This window comes from Phocoena sinus, chromosome 19, assembly GCF_008692025.1.
Source record: "Phocoena sinus isolate mPhoSin1 chromosome 19, mPhoSin1.pri, whole genome shotgun sequence".
NCBI classification, from domain to species: Eukaryota; Metazoa; Chordata; class Mammalia; order Artiodactyla; family Phocoenidae; genus Phocoena; species Phocoena sinus.
This window is the reverse complement of record NC_045781.1, coordinates 11961779-11982504: the sequence shown is the minus strand read 5'-3', so window position 1 is coordinate 11982504 and position 20726 is coordinate 11961779. Positions and strand designations below refer to the sequence as shown.

The window sequence follows — 20726 nt, the reverse complement described above, 5'->3', positions numbered from 1 at the left end:
GGGATAAAGGCAAATTAACAGCTTAGTATTTTTTTAAACAATGTTGTAACCTTGCAGACCCCTTGAAAAGATCTTGGGAATCCGCAGGAGTACCCGGACCACACTTTGAGAACCGCTGATCTGTGTTCTGTGCCAGCCACTGATAACCTGTCCCTCCTCCCCAGCAGCCCTACGAGGGAAGTGCTGTGGTTTATCCTCACTGGACATGTGAGGAAACCACAGCACAGAAAGAGTCCTGGCTCTCTCAAAGTCACACAGCCACCAAGTGGCCATTCAGGACCACATTTAGTTCCCATCCACCCTCCTCCCTCGATACTCCCAGACCATAGTGGGGAACATGACCCTCTCACTGGCCTCTGAAAAATCCATCACTGCCTGAGGTCCATAGCTGTGCAGGCAGTGGTCACGCAGGGATGACTCGGCCCCACGTCTGCTCTGAGGGATCACCTGGAATATCGGCAGAAACAAGTGGTGGCCTGGATGGTCAGACAGAGGAGGGAGCAAGGAGTAGTAGCAGCTAGGGGCCAAGTGATGAAAGCCCTAAGGGGTGGCAGACAGACCTGGGTTCAAATCCCAGCCAGGGCGCAAGTGTAGTCCCTCTCTGAACCTCTGTCGTCCCATCTTAAGTAGGACTGCCTCAGTGCGGGCATCCCAGGGCCAGGTGAAGGTGTGCGCTGGGATGTGGTGAGTTCCCAGCAAATGGGGATCTGTGACTGTCAGGATCCCAACAGGAAACAGAAGGCATGCTCCACTGAGGACGATTTGAAGAGGGCCTATCAAGAGTCTTGACAAAGGTGTGAGCAGGGAATGGGGAAGCCTTGGGGCCAATAGGAGGGAGCTTTACTTCCGGGCAGGGGTGAGGGGGGTGGGGGAGGACAGGGGGTGCAGAGTCAGCTGGAAGACCCTTAGGCAAGAATGGCCGCTGCTGCAGGGAGGAGCCAGGAAATGATAGGTCCCCTCCGCTACGTTCACAGGACTTACTTCATGGGTGCAGCCCCACGGGACCCCACACTCGGTTTTATGCTCTGCTCTCCTGTTTTGAAATTCTTTCGGCCGTGCCGCGGAGCATGCAGGATCTTAGTTCCCCGACCAGGGATAGAACCCGTGCCCCCTGCAGTGGAAGCGTGGATTCTTGACCACTGGACTGCCAGGGAAATCCCTGTCCTGTTCTGAAATTCTGAACATTTGAATCAAGGAACCTGCATTTGCATTTTGCACTGGGCCCTGCAAATTATGTAGGCAATCCTGAGCCCAACCAGCCTGGAAGCCAGAAGACAGGGGAGCCAGTTGCTACGGTCCATACAGGTCAGCCCACCCCACTCCGCCCCCGGCGACCCCGGGGCACAGAGCAGGATGGAGAAGCTTAGACTGTGGGTCAGGAGGGGCAAATGGAGACCTCCAGCACAGCAGCAACTACTACTACGATTATTCATTGTCTTACGATGATGACTAACTCTTCCTCAGTAGTTTATTGCAGTGAATAAAAGCACAGACTCAGGACTCAGCAGGTGTGGGTCTGAATCAGAGCTCTGCCACTTACTGGGTGTGCGATGTTGGGCGCGTGGCTTTGCGTCTGGTCTGAGCCTCAGGCGCCTCCTCTGTGCAAAGGGAAGGACCCTAATGCTAAGCCATTTGGTGACAGCGGGACTCTGGGTGGCAGTACACGCCAAGGTCAAGGCCATGGATGCTGGAGCCTGGCTGCCTGGGGTCGAGCCCAGCTCTGTGACTTACCAACCGGCTAACTTGGAATTATTTCTCTTTTTGTGCATCAGTTTCTTCTTCAGTCAAATGAACATAATAACAGGAGTGATTTCATACGAACGTCGTAAAGATTACAAGACGTACTGCATGATGTAGTTTCCGAATTGCTGACCCAGCAAATCTAACTAAGAGACAGTTCTTGCCTGCAGGTTTTAAATTTTTAATTGTCTTCCACCAGAGGGCACATCGTCACTATACTGTGTTCAAAAGTTGGGTTATTTCTCTGCCTTCCGTAGATTCTGTTATTTATGTGAAATAGTTGTTTCATTTGTTTCTGATTATATTCCAGTTTGGCACTTCCCCCCATCCATGGAGCTTTTAAAAAATGTATTTGGCGGGGCGGGGGGAGGTGCCATATGAGACGTTAATATAGTGCCGAAAGTTACAACTGCCAGTTTATAGTTCACCTGTGTGACAGATTGCTCGCCTGAGTCCTGATGCCATTTAATGCTCTCGCCCCAGCAGCAAATGAGAGCTCCTGTTTCTACCCATGCTCGCCAACACTTGGTGTTGGCAGACTTTTTAGATTTTTTTTTCCCAGTCTGGTGAATAGGCAGCATATCTCACTGCGGTCTTTGCATTTGCATTTTGAGGGGAACTGGTGACCTTGAGCATCCTTGTCTCCCTTTTTGGCCATTTAGGTTTCAGAGGGAAGGTTTGGGGCCTCCTGCCCTAGACAAGTGCAGAGCCGGCTCTTCCCTCCACATGGAGGGGGTTAGGCCCACCAAGCCCTGGGGACCAGGAGGTGAGGTCCCCATTGTTTAAGGGAGAGACTGAGGCCCAGGGCAGATGAGAGCCTGCGGGGGGCGGGGTGGGGGGTCACGCAGCGATGGGTAGGCCCAGCACAGGACTCCTGGCCCCTTTCCCCAGTAGAGGGAGCCCGAGGTGGGGAGTGACTCAGTGGGCCAAGGCCCCCATATGGAGTCCAGCTGGGCCTCAGGAGCTGCCACTGGGGAGGGGAGCGGCCTCCCAAGGCCCTGCTGTCCCCTGGGGCCTGCCTGAGATCCCAGACACTGTCTATATGCAGGAGGGAGGGGGTCGGTCCAGCCGGGCACATCTCCTGGCTGCTCTACCCCTCAGGGCACCAGGGCCAGGCTGGGCTGGGGGAAGTGCTGGCTCCGGGTCTGAGGGGGTGTGGCTGTGAGAGTGATCTCTTCCCCCTCTGCCTCACTCTGGGCCTGTCTCCCAGTCTCCCCCAGTTCCTCTGTGTCTCTCTTTCTCTTAGTTTTTTTCCCTCTCTTTCTCACCTGTCTGTCTGTCTCTCTGTCTCTTTACCTCTCTCTGTCTTACTCTCTCACTCTCTTCTCTCCGTCTCTTTTCATTTCAGTTCTCCATCTCTGCCCCTCTCCCTTGATCTCTCCTCATCCCTGTGTCCTCCTCGTGTCCTTCCCCTTGTCCCCCACCCCAGCTGCTGCAGCAGCCTTCCTGGAACCCCGCCTCCCAGGTCTAGGCCATGTGACCCAGAGTCCTCCTTCAGGGCCTCCTCCAATTGTCCTTGCCGGCTGAGGGGCCAGATGGTAGAGTCCCAAACCCCTGCTTTCCCAGTCCCAGGGGTCTGACCAGCTGGCCTGGCTCAGCCATGGGCTCTTGCTTGGGGAGGGAAGTGGGGAGCTGGTCTCCTGCCATCTAAGGGGGACCAGTCAGGGGAAGATGCACGTGGAGTCTTTGCAGCTGCTGAGCTGAGTCCATAAAGACTACCTCCCACCCTAAGCCAGGCTCTTTTCTCTGGCCGAGAAAACACTCTCTTTGCCCCTTTTCATTCTTTGCCCCACATTTCTTCATCTAGCTCATCATGGCCCAGAGTCAAGAGCTACACTGTCCAGGGTTTGAACCCTTGTTCTCCTACTGTGTGACTGAGGACAAGTGACCCCACCTTTCTGAGCCGCATCATCCCCAATTACAGAGAAGCAGAGTGACTGAGGGCCACTAGGGTTTCGTGGCCACTTGGTCCTGGGTTCAAATTCTGGTTCTGGCAGTTTTTACTCTGGACCAGGCATTGATCGTCTCTGAGCCTCAGTCTCCCCAGCTGGAAGACAGCAGGTGGATCCGAGAAGGAATCAGGTTGACGTGGGGGTCAGGGCTTGTGTGTCACCATGTGGCAGAGCGCCTGAAGCTCTTTCGGAAGTAGGCTCTTCTGTCTTTTGTTTGTTTGTTTTGTTTTTTACCTTTAATCTCTTTTTTTATCTTTTTTTTTTTTTTTGGCTGTGCTGCGCAGCTTGTGGGATGTTAGTTCCCCGACCGGGGATTGAACCCAGGGCCTCAGCAGTGAGAGCGCGCAGTTCCAACACTGGACCGCCAGGGAATTCCCAAAATACACACTCTTAAAGAGTACAATTCAGTGATTTTTAGTGTATTTACAAAGTCAAGTGACTCTCACCACTATCTAATTCCAGAACATTTGCATCACCCCAAAGAGAAACCCCGCACCCATTAGTTCCCTTACTAGTCTACTTTCTGTCTCTACAGACTTGCCTGTTTTGGACATTTCACGTAAATGGAATCGTACAATATATTGTCCTCTGTGTCTGGCTTCTTTCACTTAATGTTTTCAAGAATCATCCATGTTGTTTCTTTGGTTTTAACGTTTAAAGCTAGTTTACTTTTTTTTTTTTTTTGTTAACCTTTAATACCAAGAGAAGCAGAAGAGCACGGTGACCAATCCGACAAACAAAATCAACACGCATTTATGGAGACTTACTGTGTGCCAGGCATGGAGCCAGGAGCTGGGCTCCAGTTGTGAGCCATACAAACATCCCCATCTTCCCTGACCTCATATGCTGTTGTGAGGATTAAACGAATTCATTCTTGTCAAGCGCTTAGAGCAATCAGGGTGTGTTACCCATTATTGCTGCTATGGCAAGAAGTTCAAACAGAAGGGTATGATGTGAAAAGTGAAGTCTTCCTTCCTCCTCCACATGCAAGTCCCACTCCGCAGGGGTGTAACTGCTCTCAACTGTTTCTGCTCTATCCTTCTAGAAATATTCTCTGCATACCCACACACATACACATGACATACAGACTCTAGTGAAGCTTGCCTTTTTTTTTTTTATTTTATTTTTTATTTTTTATTTTTTATTCTTTTGCGGTACACGGGCCTCTCACTGTTGTGGCCCCTCCCGTTGCGGAGCACAGGCTCCGGACGCGCAGGCTCAGCGGCCATGGCTCACGGGCCCAGCCGCTCCGCGGCACGTGGGATCCTCCCGGACCGGGGCACGAACCCGTGTCCCCTGCATCGGCAGGCGGACTCTCAACCACTGCGCCACCAGGGAAGCCCGTGAAGCTTGCCTTTTCACTTGACAAAACACCCTAGGCATCCTTCCTTGTCACAAAATCGAGGATATAGTCTGTCCTTTTAAACTGTTGCATGGTATTCCAGGGGTAGTTTGACAATGTCATTAACCAGCCTTTGAGAAACCTTTGGGCTGTTTTCAATCTTCCACTAGTATAAATAATGCCACAACAGACATCCCTGTCCATATGTATTTGAGCCTACATGCAAATATTCTGTAGATAATAATCCTCAAAGTAAAATTTGGGGACCAAAAGGTGTATGCATTAAACTTTTTCATAAATATTGCCAAGTGTTCTCCTGACACGGCAGTGGACACACCTGCAGTGTGAGAGCCATCCATCTCCCCACATGGCGGACATCGTTAGGTATTAGCAAGCTTTTTCATCTCTGCTAATCTGAGAAGTGAAAGATATTCTTTTGTAGTTATTTGAATTTGCATTTTCCTAAATATTGAAGGAGGCTGAACATCTTTTCATGTGTTTAGGGACCATTGTACTTCTGTATCCTTAGCCCATGTTTGCAGGAAAGGATACACATTAAATGGGTGTTCAAAATACATGGCATTTTTGTAGAAGTAGAAAAGTGGCAGCCCCTGGAATTATTCCATCTCAGGTCACACGGCCACTTGCTGGAGAGGTGGTAGAGGAGTTTTCATTTCATGGGGAAGTGGAATTTATAACCTGCATATTTCAGACTATATTTGAAAGTTTCCTGAATTCTAATGCATTTTTAGTTTTCTACACATCACTACAATGTTTTTCTTAGCGAAAAAGTTTGGGGGATGACTATTTCATTTTTCTTTGATTTCTGCCACTTATAATTGTGCCTTTAAAATTTTTTCCATTATACATGGTTTTGACTTGTTATAAGGTTTGATTTTTACCCATTTTTATGACTCCTACAGATTGTGAACTGTATCAGCTGGGATTCTTTGGGGTGCAGTTCATAGGACTTAGGCTAAAAGGGGACAGTGTTGGCTCACATAGCTGGAAGATCCAGGGGGTATGAGCTTGGGGCATGGCTGGATCAGTTCCTCAAATTATGTCCTCAGGAATCTCTCTGTCTTTGTTTCTGCACCCTGCTTTTCTCTGTGTTGGCCTCGTCACTGGGGAGCCTGTTCCCTCCTGGTGGCAAAATTGTCTTCAGTATCCCAGGTCTGTGTTCTTCTACCTTTAGGAATACGATGAGAAGGAGACCACCCCTTTTGAGCTCACACACCTTTCCAGCAAAAGTGGGAAGAGTTTTCATTGGCTGATCTTAGGTTACATGCTATCTCTTACCCAGTCCTCTTGTAGCCAGGGTGAATCAGTGTTCTCATTGACCAGGCCTGACTCACATGGCCATTCTTGGACCGCTTGGTTTCATCAGCCCCTTAGGAAACTGTAATAGTTTTCATTGGCCCAGCTTAGGTAATAGGACCATCCCTGACCCAGTGTTCTGATTGGCCAGGTTTAGATCATGTGGCCACCTTGGCCCTCTAGGTTTTATCAGTTCCTCAAGAAGTTCAGGACCTGAGAGTGGATTTTCAGGTGCTGCAAAGGAAGGGACGGATGTTAGGCAGGCAAAACCAACCCCTCTGCACTACAGAACCTCCCAACAAAAGTCTTAATTTGGTTCTTAAGTTTCCAGCTTTGGGTTTCAGTCTTTTGCTGTAATCTGTTACCACTTAATTTCATTATTTTGTTTTCTTTTCTAGACTTCCCCCATCTGTTTAGAATCACACAATACATAAAATTTGCGGGGGGGGGGGAAGATCCTACTAACCTAGATATCTTCGGTAAAACATAAAGTCTCACTTCAACGTGCCTCCGGATCCCACACTGCAAAGGGGACTTCAACTGTAATTTGGTGTGCATCGTTCTAGGTCTCTTTCTATGTGTTAATAGATGTACCTATATGGATTACCAATGGTTTCATTTTCTTTGTATTTCATGCTTAATTGAAATTCTTGAATAAATAAATATCATGGTCCAGACATCAAAAACTATATAAAAAATCCTATGTGAAAAGTCTCTCCTTCATCCCTGTCCCCATTCACTAAATTCTCATCCCCCCAATAGGTACCATCTGTTATTAATTTCTTGTTTATTCCAGGGAATTTTTATGCATGTGTAATCCACTACAAATATCTATTCATAAGTATGTTCTAAAATCGTTTTCCTCTTAACAGTAAATCTTGGGTATTATTCAATACTGATGTGGATTTGTTTAACCGTTTCAATCTTGACGAGCATTGAGGTTGTTTCCAATTTTTTTCCCCCATTATAAGCTCTGCTATGATGAAGTCTTTGGACAAACATCTCTGCTATGGTGACCATCCTCAGACAAACATCTTTGTGCATATGTGCCAGTGTTTCTTTTTTTTGTTAATTTAGTTTTATTAGTATTATTTATTTTATTTTTGGCTGCGTAGGGTCTTCGTTGCTGTGCATGGGCTTTCTCTAGTTGCAGCGAGTGGGGACTACTCTTCATTGCGGTGTGCGGGCTTCTCATTGCGGTGGCTTCGCTTGTTGTGGAGCACGGGCTCTAGGTGCGGGCTTCAGTAGTTGTGGCTCGCGGGCTCCAGAGCGCGGGCACGGTAGTTGTGGCGCACAGGCTTAGTTGCTCCACAGCATGTGGGATCTTCCCGGACCAGGGCTCGAACCCATGTCCCCTGCATTGGCAGGCAGATTCTTAACCACTGTGCCACCTGGGAAGTCCCTGTGCCAGTGTTTCTTTAAATACATTCCTAGAAGTGCAAGTGCCAGTGCTGGATCAAAGCATTTTGACACATATTGCATTTTGATAGGACCTGCCAAACTGCCTTCCAAAAAGGCTCTACTAATTTACACCACCACTGACAGTGGCTGAGTGTGCCCATCTCCCTGTATCTTTGCCAACACTAGATATTATTGATCTTTTAAATTTTTGCCAATCTGATGAATAGAAAAGGATACCTTGTGTTAATCTGTATTATCCTGCTGATTAGTGAGACTGGGAGTCTTTTCGTGCGCTTATTTTTTCTTCTTTGTGTTGCCTGTTCACATCGAATGCCCATTTCTCTTTTGGGCGATCTCTCTTTGCTGATGTCATTCATTTGTGCTTTGAACAAACCGCAGTTGAAGGCCTGTTGCATGCTGGACACTGTTCTGGGCCCTTGGGAATACAGAGGTGAATTGACACAGCCTCTGCCCTCATGAAGCTAACATTCCAGAAGCAGGAGACCAATTAAAAAAGGCTTCACAAGTAAAGACAGTTATCGGATGGTGGTTAAGTGCTGCAGAGACAAAGGAAGCAGGATAAAAGGGAATTCTTTTACTGTTAAAGAAACTAGTGCCTTGCTCTAACACATACTATTTTTCCAGCTTGTTATTTGCCTTTAACTAATCTAGAAATTTAGGTTGTTGCAAAAGTATTTTTTTTAAAACAAAAGTATTTTTTGTGGCCAAATTTATAAATCTTTCCCTTTACGGTTTATGTGCTTGGAAAGATTTTCTCCATCCCAAGATTATAAAAGCATTTGCCCCGGTTTTCTTAGTATGCCTTATGGATTTACTTATTCCACTTATGTCTTTAATCCATCTGGAATTATTTTCAGCATAAAGAGTGAGGAAGGGATCCAGCTAAATTGGTCAGTGACTTGGCCCCTGACCATTCATTGAATAACCCATCCTTTCCTCGGAGGTTGGAAATGGCATCTATAAACTGTATGAATTCTCCTGTGTATTTGGGTCTGCTTTTCCACTTTCTGTCTATCCCTGTGGCACATCAACCATTATAGCTTTGTATTTATTTTTGATATTTGGAAAGGTTGACTCTTTGGACAAATTACCTAACTTTTCTGGGCCTCAGTTTCCTCCTCTGTAACATAGGGATACCACCAACCTCGAAGGGTTTTTCTGAGAACTAATGAACTAACTAATGGGCCACTTTAGTCCAGGGGGTCAGGAAAGACTCTTTGAAAAGGTAACAGCTAAGCTGAAATCTGATTGACTGGGAAGAGCATGCCTGGTAGAGGGAATAGTTATGGCAGAGGCCTTGAGACGGGAACTAGCTTAGTGGGTTGCAGGATCAGAGAGGAGGGCAGCGCTTCTGGAAGGAATTGGGCCAGGGGAGAGTGGAATAGTGGGCCTCGACCAGGGGTTTGGCTGTCACCATAAAGGTACTGGAGAGCCACAGCGGGATCAGGAGGGAGGGTGGGGTCTGCTGACCCTACCCTTGTCCCTACAGTCGATGGAGTCTCAAGTGGAGGAGTGGTACCGCGAGGTGGGAGAGTTGCAGGCGCAGACGGCGGCGCTGCCGCTGGAGCCGGCGAGCAAGGAGCTGGTGGGCGAGCGGCAGAACGCGGTGGGCGAGCGCCTGGTGCGTCTGCTCGAGCCGCTGCAGGAGCGCCGCCGCCTGCTGCTCGCCTCCAAGGAGCTGCACCAGGTGGCGCACGACGTCGAGGACGAGCTGGTGAGGATCCGCGCGGGGATCTGGGGCGGGAGGGGTGTGCGAGGGTGGGGCGGGGCATGAGGCCAGAGGCGGGCCAGCGGGCAGAGGGGGTGGAGACTGGGATGGGGGCGGGGCCGTGGGACTTAGGAGGGTTCAAGCGTGGAGATGGCTGAGGGACCTATCCACTAATAAGCCGATAGACTCAGTCATTCGGTCCTTAACTTTTTCACTTACTTATTCACTCATTAATTCACTCTTCCACATTTCATGAACACTTTCAATCACTCATTGACTTATTCATGAAGTTATTGATTCATCCACTCATCCTTTATTCATTCTTTCACTCATTTATTTTTCACTTACTCACTTGGCACTCATCCATTCATTTCCTCATTCACTAATTTGCTCATTCAGACTTGTCCTAAGTCAGTGACAACCCAGTGTGGTTAGGAATGTGATGGGGGAAGCAGGGGGCTGTGAAAGCCGGGAGGAGGCATCTGGCCAAGTTCAAGAGTCAGGGAGAGTTTCCTGGAGGAGGGGATGTCTGAGCTGAGACGTGAAGGAAGAGTACATTTGAGGGAGCCTGCCGAGGGAGTGGGAGGGGAATTCCAGGAAGCAAGACCTGCCTGTGCAAAGGCCAGAGGTAAGCATGAGCCTGGCTCGAGTGCAGAGAGCAAGACAGAATGTGTCCGGAGAGGAGGCTGAAGACGTGAGCAGACTTTTAGGCGAGGAAGGGGCTTGGATGCCGGGGAGGCTTGGATGCTTACCGCTTAGTTGGGAGGGAGGGGTCCTTGCGCTGCTCCCTGTGTCCTTCCCTTCACCTTATCCCTGATTCCTCTCCAGGCATGGGTCCAGGAGCGGCTGCCACTGGCCATGCAGACAGAGCGAGGCAGTGGTTTGCAGGCCGTCCAGCAGTACATCAAAAAGAACCAGGTGAGCAGAGCCACGGCAAGGGAGTGGGTTAGGACACATTTGGATACAAATGATAGAAAACAGCTCAAGGTGGTTAAAGCCAAAGAGGGGAATTTATAGGCTCTTGTAACTGGGGAGACCGTGGACCGCAGATAGATGTATCAGGTGCTTCCAAGATGTCATGAATCTCTCATTTCCATTTTTTTTTTCCTGTTAGCTTTGTTCTCAGGCCAGCTCTCCTCTCCTGCTGGTAAAAGAACTCCAACAGATTCAAGTTTATATCCCACCAGTAAAACTGAAGAGAATTTTTCTCTCTCAGTAATTTCAGCAGTAGTCCCAGGAATAACTCTTTTGGGCTCAACTTGAATCACATGTCCACACTGAACTAATCATGGTGGCCAGGGATTTAGACAGCTCTGAATGGCCTGGTCTGGACTAAGGGCTCGCCCTTGGAACCTGTAGGTGGGGTCAGCCTTAACTTTATCTGGGCTGAGATGGAGACAAGGGGATTCCCCACATGAAAATTAGGGTCCTGTGACTAGAAGTAAGGACACTGGCTACTGGGCCACGAAAAAGAAAACAACCAACCAACAAGAACCGCAGACACCTATAGGGAGAGAGGACAGAGATAATCGGAGGGCTGACACCTACACCAAGCACAGTGGGGGGCTTCTGAGCCGCTAAAAATCTCTGAACCTTTATTTTCTTCCCTGAGACTCAATTTCCACATCTAAATAAGTAGAGACTTCGTCTAGAGCCGTGGTTCTCCAGTTGCTTAGGGAACCCTTTTGCAGAGGAACCCAATCGCAGAGGAACCCTTTGATCAAAGCCACTCTCTCACGAAAGCCCAAAGTAAGACATATATAAGAGGGGTAATAATAATACAGCGCTGGGACCTCCCTGGTGGTCCAGTGGTTAAGACTCTACGCTTCAAGAGGGAGGGGATATGGGAATATATGTATACATATAGCGGATTCACTTTGTTATACAGCAGAAACTAACACACCATTGTAAAGCAATTACGCTCCAATAAAGATGTTAAAAAAAAAACCTCCCATTCCCCCCCAAAAAAGACTCTACGCTTCCACTGTAGGGGCACGCACAGGTTCGATCCCTGGTCGGGGGAACTAATATCCCGAATGCCACGTGGCATGGCCAAAAAAAAATAATAATAATGATAACAATAATAGTAATACATCGATTAAAGACTTACTGTGTGCCAAATACTGTCCTAGGGGTTTATATCAGTTATTTAATTTAATCTCCACAACAACCCTGTGAGGTAGGTATTGTCATTACCACCTTTTATTTTTAAAAAAATCTAAGTTGGGAGAATAGGGCATTGAAGGATGGTGGGAAGGGGAGTACAGAAATTATTTTGGAAAGATTCGTGATTATGCTGCACTTGGTGGAATTCTTTAAGAGGCTGGAGTTTTGCTTTGAGTTTTGTTTTTCTATCTTGATGAAAATACTCCTGGCTGTCAACAGTGTTGGGAACAAACAAAACTGGCCCATCGTTTTCACAGTTGAGGAAACTGATCAAGTGCACTTAATGCTTAAAATTGGGGGAGCTCAGCTGTGTGTGTGAGAGAGTGTTGGCTACACAGGGGCTGTTAAACGCATACTAGCCGCTGGTGTTGATTGAGCACCTACTGCCTGCCGGACACGGTTCTAAGTGCTCCACAGTACAGCAACCCCACAGGTAGATATTAGGGGGCCACCACTAGCCATGTGCCTTCAGCAAGTTCCTCAACCTCCCTGTGCCTCAGTTTCCTCATCTGTAAAATGAGAATGAGAATGATGTCTGGCTCCTGGCGTTGGAGTGAGGAGTAAATGAGTGGCTGCAGGGAATTCCCTGGCAGTGCAGCGATTAGGGCTCTGCGCTTCCACCGCGGGAGGCACAGGTTCGCTCCATGCCATGAGGTGTGGCAGGAAAAAAAAAAAAAGAGTGGCTACATTATGCAAAGCCCTTACTTAGCAAAGTGTCTGGCAGGCACTTGGTGTTGGCTATTATTATTAACTCCATTTACCAGTTGGGGAACCGAGGCATAGGAGAGGTTAACTAAAGTACTCAGCAATTACAGAGCTGGTGGAGAGAACCTTCTGGGGGTGACAGAAGAATTCTGTATCCTGATCTGGGTACACAGGTGTATAATGTGTAAAAATGTGTCGAGCTGTACCCCTAAGATTTGTGCACTTCATTGTATGTAAATGATATGCATGTAAATGATACCTGTGTTTAGGTCTGTGTTGCAACCATTAGGGGGGTAATCTTGCAATCATCGGGCATCTTGTTTGAGAGCAGAGTCTCTGGATCCAGCCTCCTGTGTTCAAATCCTGTCACCCCCTTACTAGCTGCTTGTTCTCTGGCAACATACGTCACCTCTCCGTGCCTGTTTTCCCACCTGCAACGTGGCGGGGGGATGAGTGAGCGAGGAACCGCAAAATGCTTAAGTGGTACCCGGCACGTGGTGGGCCATCTGCGGCTGTTTGTTATCCTCTCCTGGGCGGCGCCAGTCGTGGAGGCGCCCTCTGAACGCTCCTCTCCACTCCCACCCCCAGGGCCTGCGGCGGGAGATCCATGCGCACGGGACGCGCCTGGAGGAGGTGCTGGAGCGCGCGGGCGCCCTGGCGTCGCTGCGCAGCCCCGAAGCTGAGGCCGTGCGCCGCGGCCAAGAGCAGCTGCAGAGCGCCTGGGCCGGACTGCGGGAGGCGGCCGAGCGGCGGCAGCAGGTGCTGGACGCCGCCTTCCAAGTGGAGCAGTATTACTTCGACGTGGCCGAGGTGGAGGCGTGGCTGGGCGAGCAGGAGCTGCTCATGATGAGTGAGGACAAGGGCAAGGTGCGCCCGGGCTGGGGGTGCGGGGGGGCCTGGGGGCGCTGGAGCCCAGGGCCGGCCCCTGCCTCCTCATCGCGGGCGCCGTGTGCCCCCAGGACGAACAGAGTACCCTGCAGCTGCTCAAGAAGCACCTGCAGCTGGAGCAGGGCGTGGAGAACTACGAGGAAAGCATCGCGCAGCTGTCGCGCCAGTGCCGGGCGCTGCTGGAGATGGGGCACCCGGACAGGTGGGCGGGCGGGGGATCGGGGCCACGCAGGGGCGCGGGGCCGGTTCTTAGGGAATGATCCAGCAGGATCTGGAGCTTCGCTGTTGGAAATTGGGGCAAGGCCAGGATTGGACATTGGGGTGAGGGTGGGGTCCCTCACTGCCCCGGGCTGGTGCTTTCGGATTTTGGCAAGTGGCTGGGGGCCGGGAAGAGAGGAGCGCCGCGCAGGGATGTTTGAGGGGGTGGGGCCGGGAGCATTAGGATTTGAGTGTAGGGGAGGGGGGTGATGTCTAGGTCTGAGGGGAGAAGTAAGAGCTCTGGACAGAGAAGGGTCCTCTCCCTAGGACAGAAAAGCCTGGAGCACTGGGATTGGGCATGGCCTGAGACCTCTTGGACAGCGGGTCATATGGCCTCCCTGAGTTTAAGTGCAGGGCCCACATCTAGGAGGCTGGGCCGAGGGGTGAGATCTGAGACAGAGGCACAGAGCTAGACCTCTGTCCGCCTGAGCCTGGAGACTGGGACTGGAGGTGAGGTGGGTTGTCTGGGGACCCAAGTAGGGGGTCTGGAGTCCCACTCAGGTCGCTGGAGGGGCCAAGTGTGGGACCACAGACTGGAAGGCTGGGAGGGGGTCAGAGGGGGTGATGAGCTTATCAAGCTTAGGAAAGCAGAGTTTTCCCTGAGTGCTGAGATGCAAGTGCTGGGTTGGCTGCATCCAAGGCTTGCAGAACAGAGTCCCGCGTGAAGGAGTCTGACGGGACTCAACCTTACCTGAAGGGTGGCCTGCCTGAAGGGTTGCACAGCTCTGCCCTGAGCTGGGGCGGGGGGTGGCAGGGGGTCAGAGCTCTGTCCTGGAAGTCTCAGGGGGCTCCATCCCTGCCCCTGCCTGTCCCCCAGCAGCGAGCAGATCAGCCGGCGGCAGTCTCAGGTGGACCGCCTGTACGTGGCACTCAAGGAGCTGGGCGAGGAACGTCGGGTGGGCCTGGAGCAGCAGTACTGGCTGTACCAGCTCAGCCGCCAGGTGGACGAGCTCGAGCACTGGATCGCAGAGAAGGAGGTGGTAGCTGGCTCACCTGAGCTCGGCCAGGACTTTGAGCACGTCACGGTGAGCAGCATTAGGAAGGAGCAATGATCCAGTGGCCGCTGTGTCTGCTACTAAGGTTCTCTGGGCCTCAGTTTCCCCATCCATCATAGGAGAATTGTAATAGCACCACCGCATGGCTCTGTTGAGACAAAGATGGATTAATATAACGTGAAGCCCTTAGGACAGTACCGAGCACACACAGGGCCTAACACAGTGTTAGTTATTATTCTTGTCGTTACTATTATCGCTACAGAATGAGCGCTCAGTAAGTGTTGGGTATTTTTTGTTGATTGTCATCATTAGTGTTGTTACTGTTCTCACCTGCCACAAGATGGTGGGCTGGAGGGGGCTGGCGTGTACGGCACCTTTGCCCACGCCGGGGCCCCCATTTCCTGGTGGCAGGTGCTGCAGGAGAAATTCTCGGAGTTCGCCAGTGAGACCGGCACGGCAGGGCGGGAGCGGCTGGCGGCAGTGAACCAGATGGTGGATGAGCTGATCGAGGGCGGCCACACGGCGGCGGCCACCATGGCTGAGTGGAAGGACGGGCTGAACGAGGCCTGGGCCGAGCTTCTGGAGCTAATGGGCACACGGGCCCAGCTGCTGGCCGCCTCTCGGGAGCTGCACAAGTTCTTCAGCGATGCCCGAGAGCTTCAAGGACAGATCGAGGAGAAGCGGAGGCGACTGCCTCGGCTGACCACCCCGCCTGAGCCGAGGCCCAGCGCCGGCTCCATGCAGCGGACCCTGCGCGCCTTTGAGCATGACCTGCAGCTCCTCGTGTCCCAGGTGGGGAGCTGGTGGCCAGGAGGGACAGGTGGGAGGGCCTGGACAGTGTGACCAAGGGATGGGAGCAGCAGAGCAGGCGAAAATCAGGCTGTGGACCACGTTGAAATTAGATGGTGGGATAGATAGAAAACAGACCACGGAACAGGGAGAAATCACATGATGCGGCAGGTGGAAAACGGACTGATGGCCTGCTGCATAGACTCAGACAGTGACGGAAGAAAAGTGGTATAGCATGCCCGATAGAAACTAGACAGTGTTTCCAGTGGAGATTGGGCAGGGGTTCTCCTAGAAACTGTTACCCAAATCCAGATGGAGAGTCTAAAAGGAATTGCGAGGGCATTGAGAGAAATTTGGCTGTGGGGCAGATAGAAATTAGGCAGCAGGCCTCTGACAGAAATCACATGATCTTCCTTGAAGAAATTTGGTGGGTTTGGATTTAATGAACGGAAATCAGAGCTAATGGGAATCAGGCAGTGGGTCTGATAGGAATTAGGAGGTGGATCTGAGACATCAGATGGAAATGAAGCTGTGGGCCTAATAGGACTCAAGCAGTAGAACCGAAGGAAATTGGGTTGCAGGTCTAATGGAAGGTAGGAATCGGACAATTATTGTATATGCATCGTACAGATGACTGTTAGAAATCAGGCAGAGAGACTGATAGTGACTACATGGTGGGTCTGATACAAGTATGGTGGTCCCGCCGAAAGAAATCAGGTGGTTGAGCTCATGGAGAGTGAGCAGTGGGTCTAACACACACAGCAGAACCAACGGAAATTGGGCAGGAGACCTGATAGTAATTGGATAGCGATTCTGAAGGAAATTGGGTAGTAGGGAGTGGGTCTGAAAAAAAATTGAGTGGAAAATATTGGACAGCATGTCTAATAGATGTCAGGGTGGAGGAAGGGTTTCCTGAAAGAAACAAGATAGAGGTGGGCCTGAAAAAATGAGGTGGCAGACCCAATAGAAATAGAGCTCTCAGACTAAAAGAAATCAGATAGTAGACTGAAAGAAACCTGATGGTAGGTGTAAAAGAAGTCAGAACGCAGGTAAGTCAAAGAAACATCAGGCAGCAGACATGAGAGAAATACGGTAGTGGGTTTAAAAGAAGTCAGCAAGTGGGAAAGTCAAGAAGAAATCAGGCAGCGGATAGGAATGAAACCCAGTTGGAATCTCAAGGGTGCAGGCTCCTTACTTCTTTAGGCTCTGCACCCAGCCAGCAGATGGGGGAAAGAGAGGGTGGAGCCTGGACCCCGTGGAGGGCCGGTGCTCGACCTGGCATGCCCCTCAGGTACGGCAGCTCCAGGAGGGGGCAGCCCAGCTGCGGACGGTGTACGCGGGCGAGTACGCGGAGGCCATCGCCAGCCGGGAGCAGGAGGTGCTGCTGGGCTGGAAGGAGCTGCTGGCAGCCTGCGAGGATGCCCGCCTGCACGTGAGCTCCACGGCCGACGCCCTGCGATTCCACAGCCAGGCCCGTGACCTGCTCTCCTGGATGGATGGCATCGCCGGCCAGATTGGGGCAGCTGACAAGCCCAGGTGCCCCTCATCCCACCTCGGGCTTCTTACCTGCCTTTGGGCAGCAACCCCCAGCCCATCAGCAGTCCCCTTCCCATAAAAAAAAATCACAATAGCCAATACCTGTGTAGCACCTCTGCCTACCATGCACTGTTCTACATGCTTCTTGTGTTTTAAGACCCCTTGTCAGGCCAGGCATTGGGGCTCAGGGCACAGTGCATCCTCCTGCCTTTGTGGAGGGGTCGAAGCATGGGATGTGCTGACTCAAGATAGGGACAGGGAGGTGTACTGGAGGCTTAACCTAGTAGGCACTGATTTATTGCTCACATAACAGTTCGATATAAGTATCCAGCAGAAGCCTGTCCCACGGTGATTGGGAGCCAGTGTTCTTCCATCATCAGCCCTGGGGTGATTTGCTGGACCTTCTGCATCCAGCTACAGATGAGAAAAAGAAAGCGGGAGGATACCGTGGGAGCTTTTAGGGATTAAACCTGCACTCACGTTCTGTTGGCTCAGTGGTCCCAACCTATCTGCCAGGGAGGCTCGGAAATGTTAGCCCAGCAGTGTGTCCAGGGAAACAAGGGCCTGGAGAGTGGTGGATACACAACATTGTTTTTGTGAACTGTGGGCCCTTGAGCCTGCATTCGTTTACTCAGCAAATATTTATTGATGCCTACTGTATGCCAGATGGTGAGCAAGGTCCAGCCCCTGCCCTGATGCAGCTTACATTCTGAGGGAGGAAGCAGGCAACAGATAAGTAAATAAACAAACACGTAATGTTATTTCAGAGAGTAATAAAAGAAAAATGGAGCAAGGTAAGGGGACCTAAGTGAAGTGATTGTGAGTTGGGTAAAGTTCTGGGGGGAAGGGTCTTCCAGGTGGAGGGATCAGCAAGTGCAAAGGCCCTGAAGTAGGCTGTCGTTAAACATGTTTCAGCAAAGGCTAGGTGGTCCTTGTGGCTGGATGGAGTGAGGGGGGAGAGTGGGGAATGGTAGGAAATGACGTCAGAGGGGCAATAGGGCATGGTGAGGAGTTTCCCTTTGCTTGGAGTGAGATGGGAGCCATGGGGGAGCTTAAGGCAGGGGAATGATGTGATATGATATACATTTGAGAAAGATCACTCCAGGTACCTGTGACAGATAGATGATGGAGAGCCAGGGTGGAAGCAGGTAGGCCAGTCAGGAGGCTGCCGCCATCATCCAAGTGAGAGGTGATGTTGGCTTGGCCCAGTGTGGCCGTTGAAGAAATGTGGCAGCATGATTGATTTTAGGAATTGAAAAAATCTTTTCATTATGGAAAATTTCAACTCTACACAGATGTAGCAGTAACACATAGGGAACCCACGTGTGTACAGTGAACACCTGGCCCATCTTCATCTATACACTCCCCCACGTCCCCTCCACCCCTGACAGAGTTATTTTAAAACAAATCTCAGATTTCACATCATTTCACAGAGTATGTTTTCTCAAGTTATAAATGTCCAGTCTTGACTGATGGATTAGCTTAAGGGGCTGAGGGAAAAAGAGGAGTCCCGGATGAATGATGGGTGAACTTACTGAGGTAGACATTTTCGGGGAGGGCACATTTGGGAGATAGGGGAGAATCAGGGAGATTGTTCGAGGCATACTAAGTCTTAGGTAGGAATCATTACGATGTGGGACCATCAGAAATAAATTTGGACATATTAAGTCTTTTTTTTTTTTTTTCCTGCATCGTGTGGCTTGTGGGATCCTAGTTCCCTAACCAGGGATTGAACCCAGGCCCTCAGCAGTGAAAGCGTGGAGTCCTAACCACTGGACCACCAGAGAAGTCCCTGGATATACTAAGACTTATAAAGCTACACTTGTTGACTGACGGAACCTTCAGAATTTTGGAATTTGCTTTGACCGTATAACAGCTTAGAACGGCACTGTCCAATAGTTATACAATGCAGGCCACAGATGTGAGCCACATATATAACTTAAGATTTTCTTGGGCTTCCCTGGTGGCGCAGTGGTTGAGAGTCCGCCTGCCAATGCGGGTGACACGGGTTCGTGCCCCGGTCCAGGAGGATCCCACATGCCGCGGAGCGGCTGGGCCCGTGAGCCATGGCCGCTGGGCCTGCGTGTCCGGAGCCTGCGCTCCGCAACGGGAGAGGCCGCAGCGGTGAGAGGCCCGCGTACCGCAAAAAAAAAAAAAAAAAAAAAAAGATTTTCTTGTAACCACATTAGAAAAAGTAAAGAGAAGTGGTTACCATATGGGACAGCACAGACTTAGGTTAGAATCTTTGGCTAGTGGAAGCTTCAGAAGTATAGCTTTAGAAAATTAGAAAAATTGGATCTTGAAATTCTAGGTTGGAGTCACCAAAGTGGGACATTTTAGCCCTCTGGGAAAGTTGGAATCAGTGAAGAAGATTGGCCCTTCAGAACTTGATCATGGGAGGGGGGTGTCCCAAGGTGGTGTGGAATCCCAGCCTCAGGGATTTGGGCTCATCAGGAGCTGCGTATGCGGAGGGGTGGGGGAGGTCGAGGGAGGCGGCCCATGGCTCAGATTCCTACCCACCACCCACTGTAGGGACGTGTCATCGGTGGAGGTGCTCATGAACTACCACCAGGGCCTGAAGACTGAGCTGGAGGCACGGGTGCCCGAGCTGACAGCCTGCCAGGAGCTGGGGCGCTCTCTGCTGCTCAACAAGAGTGCCGTGGCTGATGAGGTGGGAGGGAAGCAGGGGTCTCCCTCTGCCATCTGTGCCCATCGGGGTGGGAGCCACCCCTGACGCCTCTCCCTACCCACCCGCCACTCCCAGATCCAGGCACAGCTGGACAAGCTGGGAACCAGGAAGGAGGAGGTGTCGGACAAGTGGGACCGCCATTGGGAGTGGCTGCAGCAGAGTGAGTGGGGCCCCAGACACACGTGGCTCAAGGACACAGGGATATGCCCCGGCGTGTCAGGAAAAGCCCAGAGGGTGACAGTCATGCTTTGCACACCGCATGGGTCCTCAGCAGCAAACATGAAGGCCTGGGAGGGTGGACAAGGGGGCTGCCCTATCATTGACTCCCTGATGGCAGACACCTAGGGGAGAAGCTGGTGCCCTCGGAAATAGCCCCCGCCTCTCTCCTTCCTGCAGAGCCCAGAGCGGTCAGGGCTAGGAAACCAGAGGGGGTGTGGAAGGCCAAGAAAAATAGCCAGTGCCCCTGTGAAGAGCCCACAGGTGCCCCCAGCACCCTTACCCCAAATGTCTCTCCTCAGTGCTGGAAGTGCACCAGTTTGCCCAGGAGGCAGTGGTGGCTGATGCCTGGCTGACGGCCCAGGAGCCGCTCCTGCAGAGCCGGGAGCTGGGGAGCAGCGTGGACGAGGTGGAGCAGCTTATCCGGCGACACGAGGCCTTCCGCAAAGCGGCTGCGGCCTGGGAAGAAAGGTTCAGCTCTCTACGGCGCCTGACCACGGTCAGCACCCCATTTCCTGCCCCAGCACCCCTCCCACGGCTCCACACCCATCTCTCTGTATGAGACAAACACACGGGCTCAGCGCTGTGTTGAGTGAGAGCCGGGCCACACCCTCATTGGGCTCCCAGTCCTGGGGGGGACGGGGGTGGGGGGAGAGGGTTGAAGGGGGTAGGGGACAGACCTGTCACCTGTCACCAGTGACAGTCCAGAGCTAGGATGGGGGAAGCACAGGGGGACATGAGAGCCCAGAAACACTTGTCTTGGCCTGGGGGAGTCTGATCTGAGACTTGAAAAATGAGGAGAAGAGACCATTGTAATTAAAAGTCTTAAGGTCTGGAAGGAAGGAGGCAATGGGGGGTGGGCAGAAAGGCACCTAGAGAAAGTGATCATTTAGCCAGTTCTTAAAGGAACCCTAGGTGTTTGCAGGAGAAGATAGGAATTAAGCTCCTGGCAGAGACAGGCCTGGACAACCTTGCTTTTCACTAATAACTAATAAACTAGGTG

General features: G+C 51.2%; 1 protein-coding gene across 1 annotated transcript in view; it reads left to right on the top strand.

Moving 5' to 3' along the window:
• Positions 1-20726, top strand: part of SPTBN4 (spectrin beta, non-erythrocytic 4) — a 72483-nt gene that overhangs the window by 45221 nt on the left and 6536 nt on the right. The window contains exons 21-30 of the mRNA XM_032612470.1: positions 9263-9487; positions 10310-10399; positions 12941-13219; positions 13312-13442; positions 14319-14523; positions 14905-15285; positions 16574-16818; positions 19351-19489; positions 19583-19667; positions 20026-20222. Coding sequence (XP_032468361.1) covers positions 9263-9487; positions 10310-10399; positions 12941-13219; positions 13312-13442; positions 14319-14523; positions 14905-15285; positions 16574-16818; positions 19351-19489; positions 19583-19667; positions 20026-20222 — 1977 coding nt within the window. The remainder of the gene's footprint in view (positions 1-9262; positions 9488-10309; positions 10400-12940; positions 13220-13311; positions 13443-14318; positions 14524-14904; positions 15286-16573; positions 16819-19350; positions 19490-19582; positions 19668-20025; positions 20223-20726) is intronic.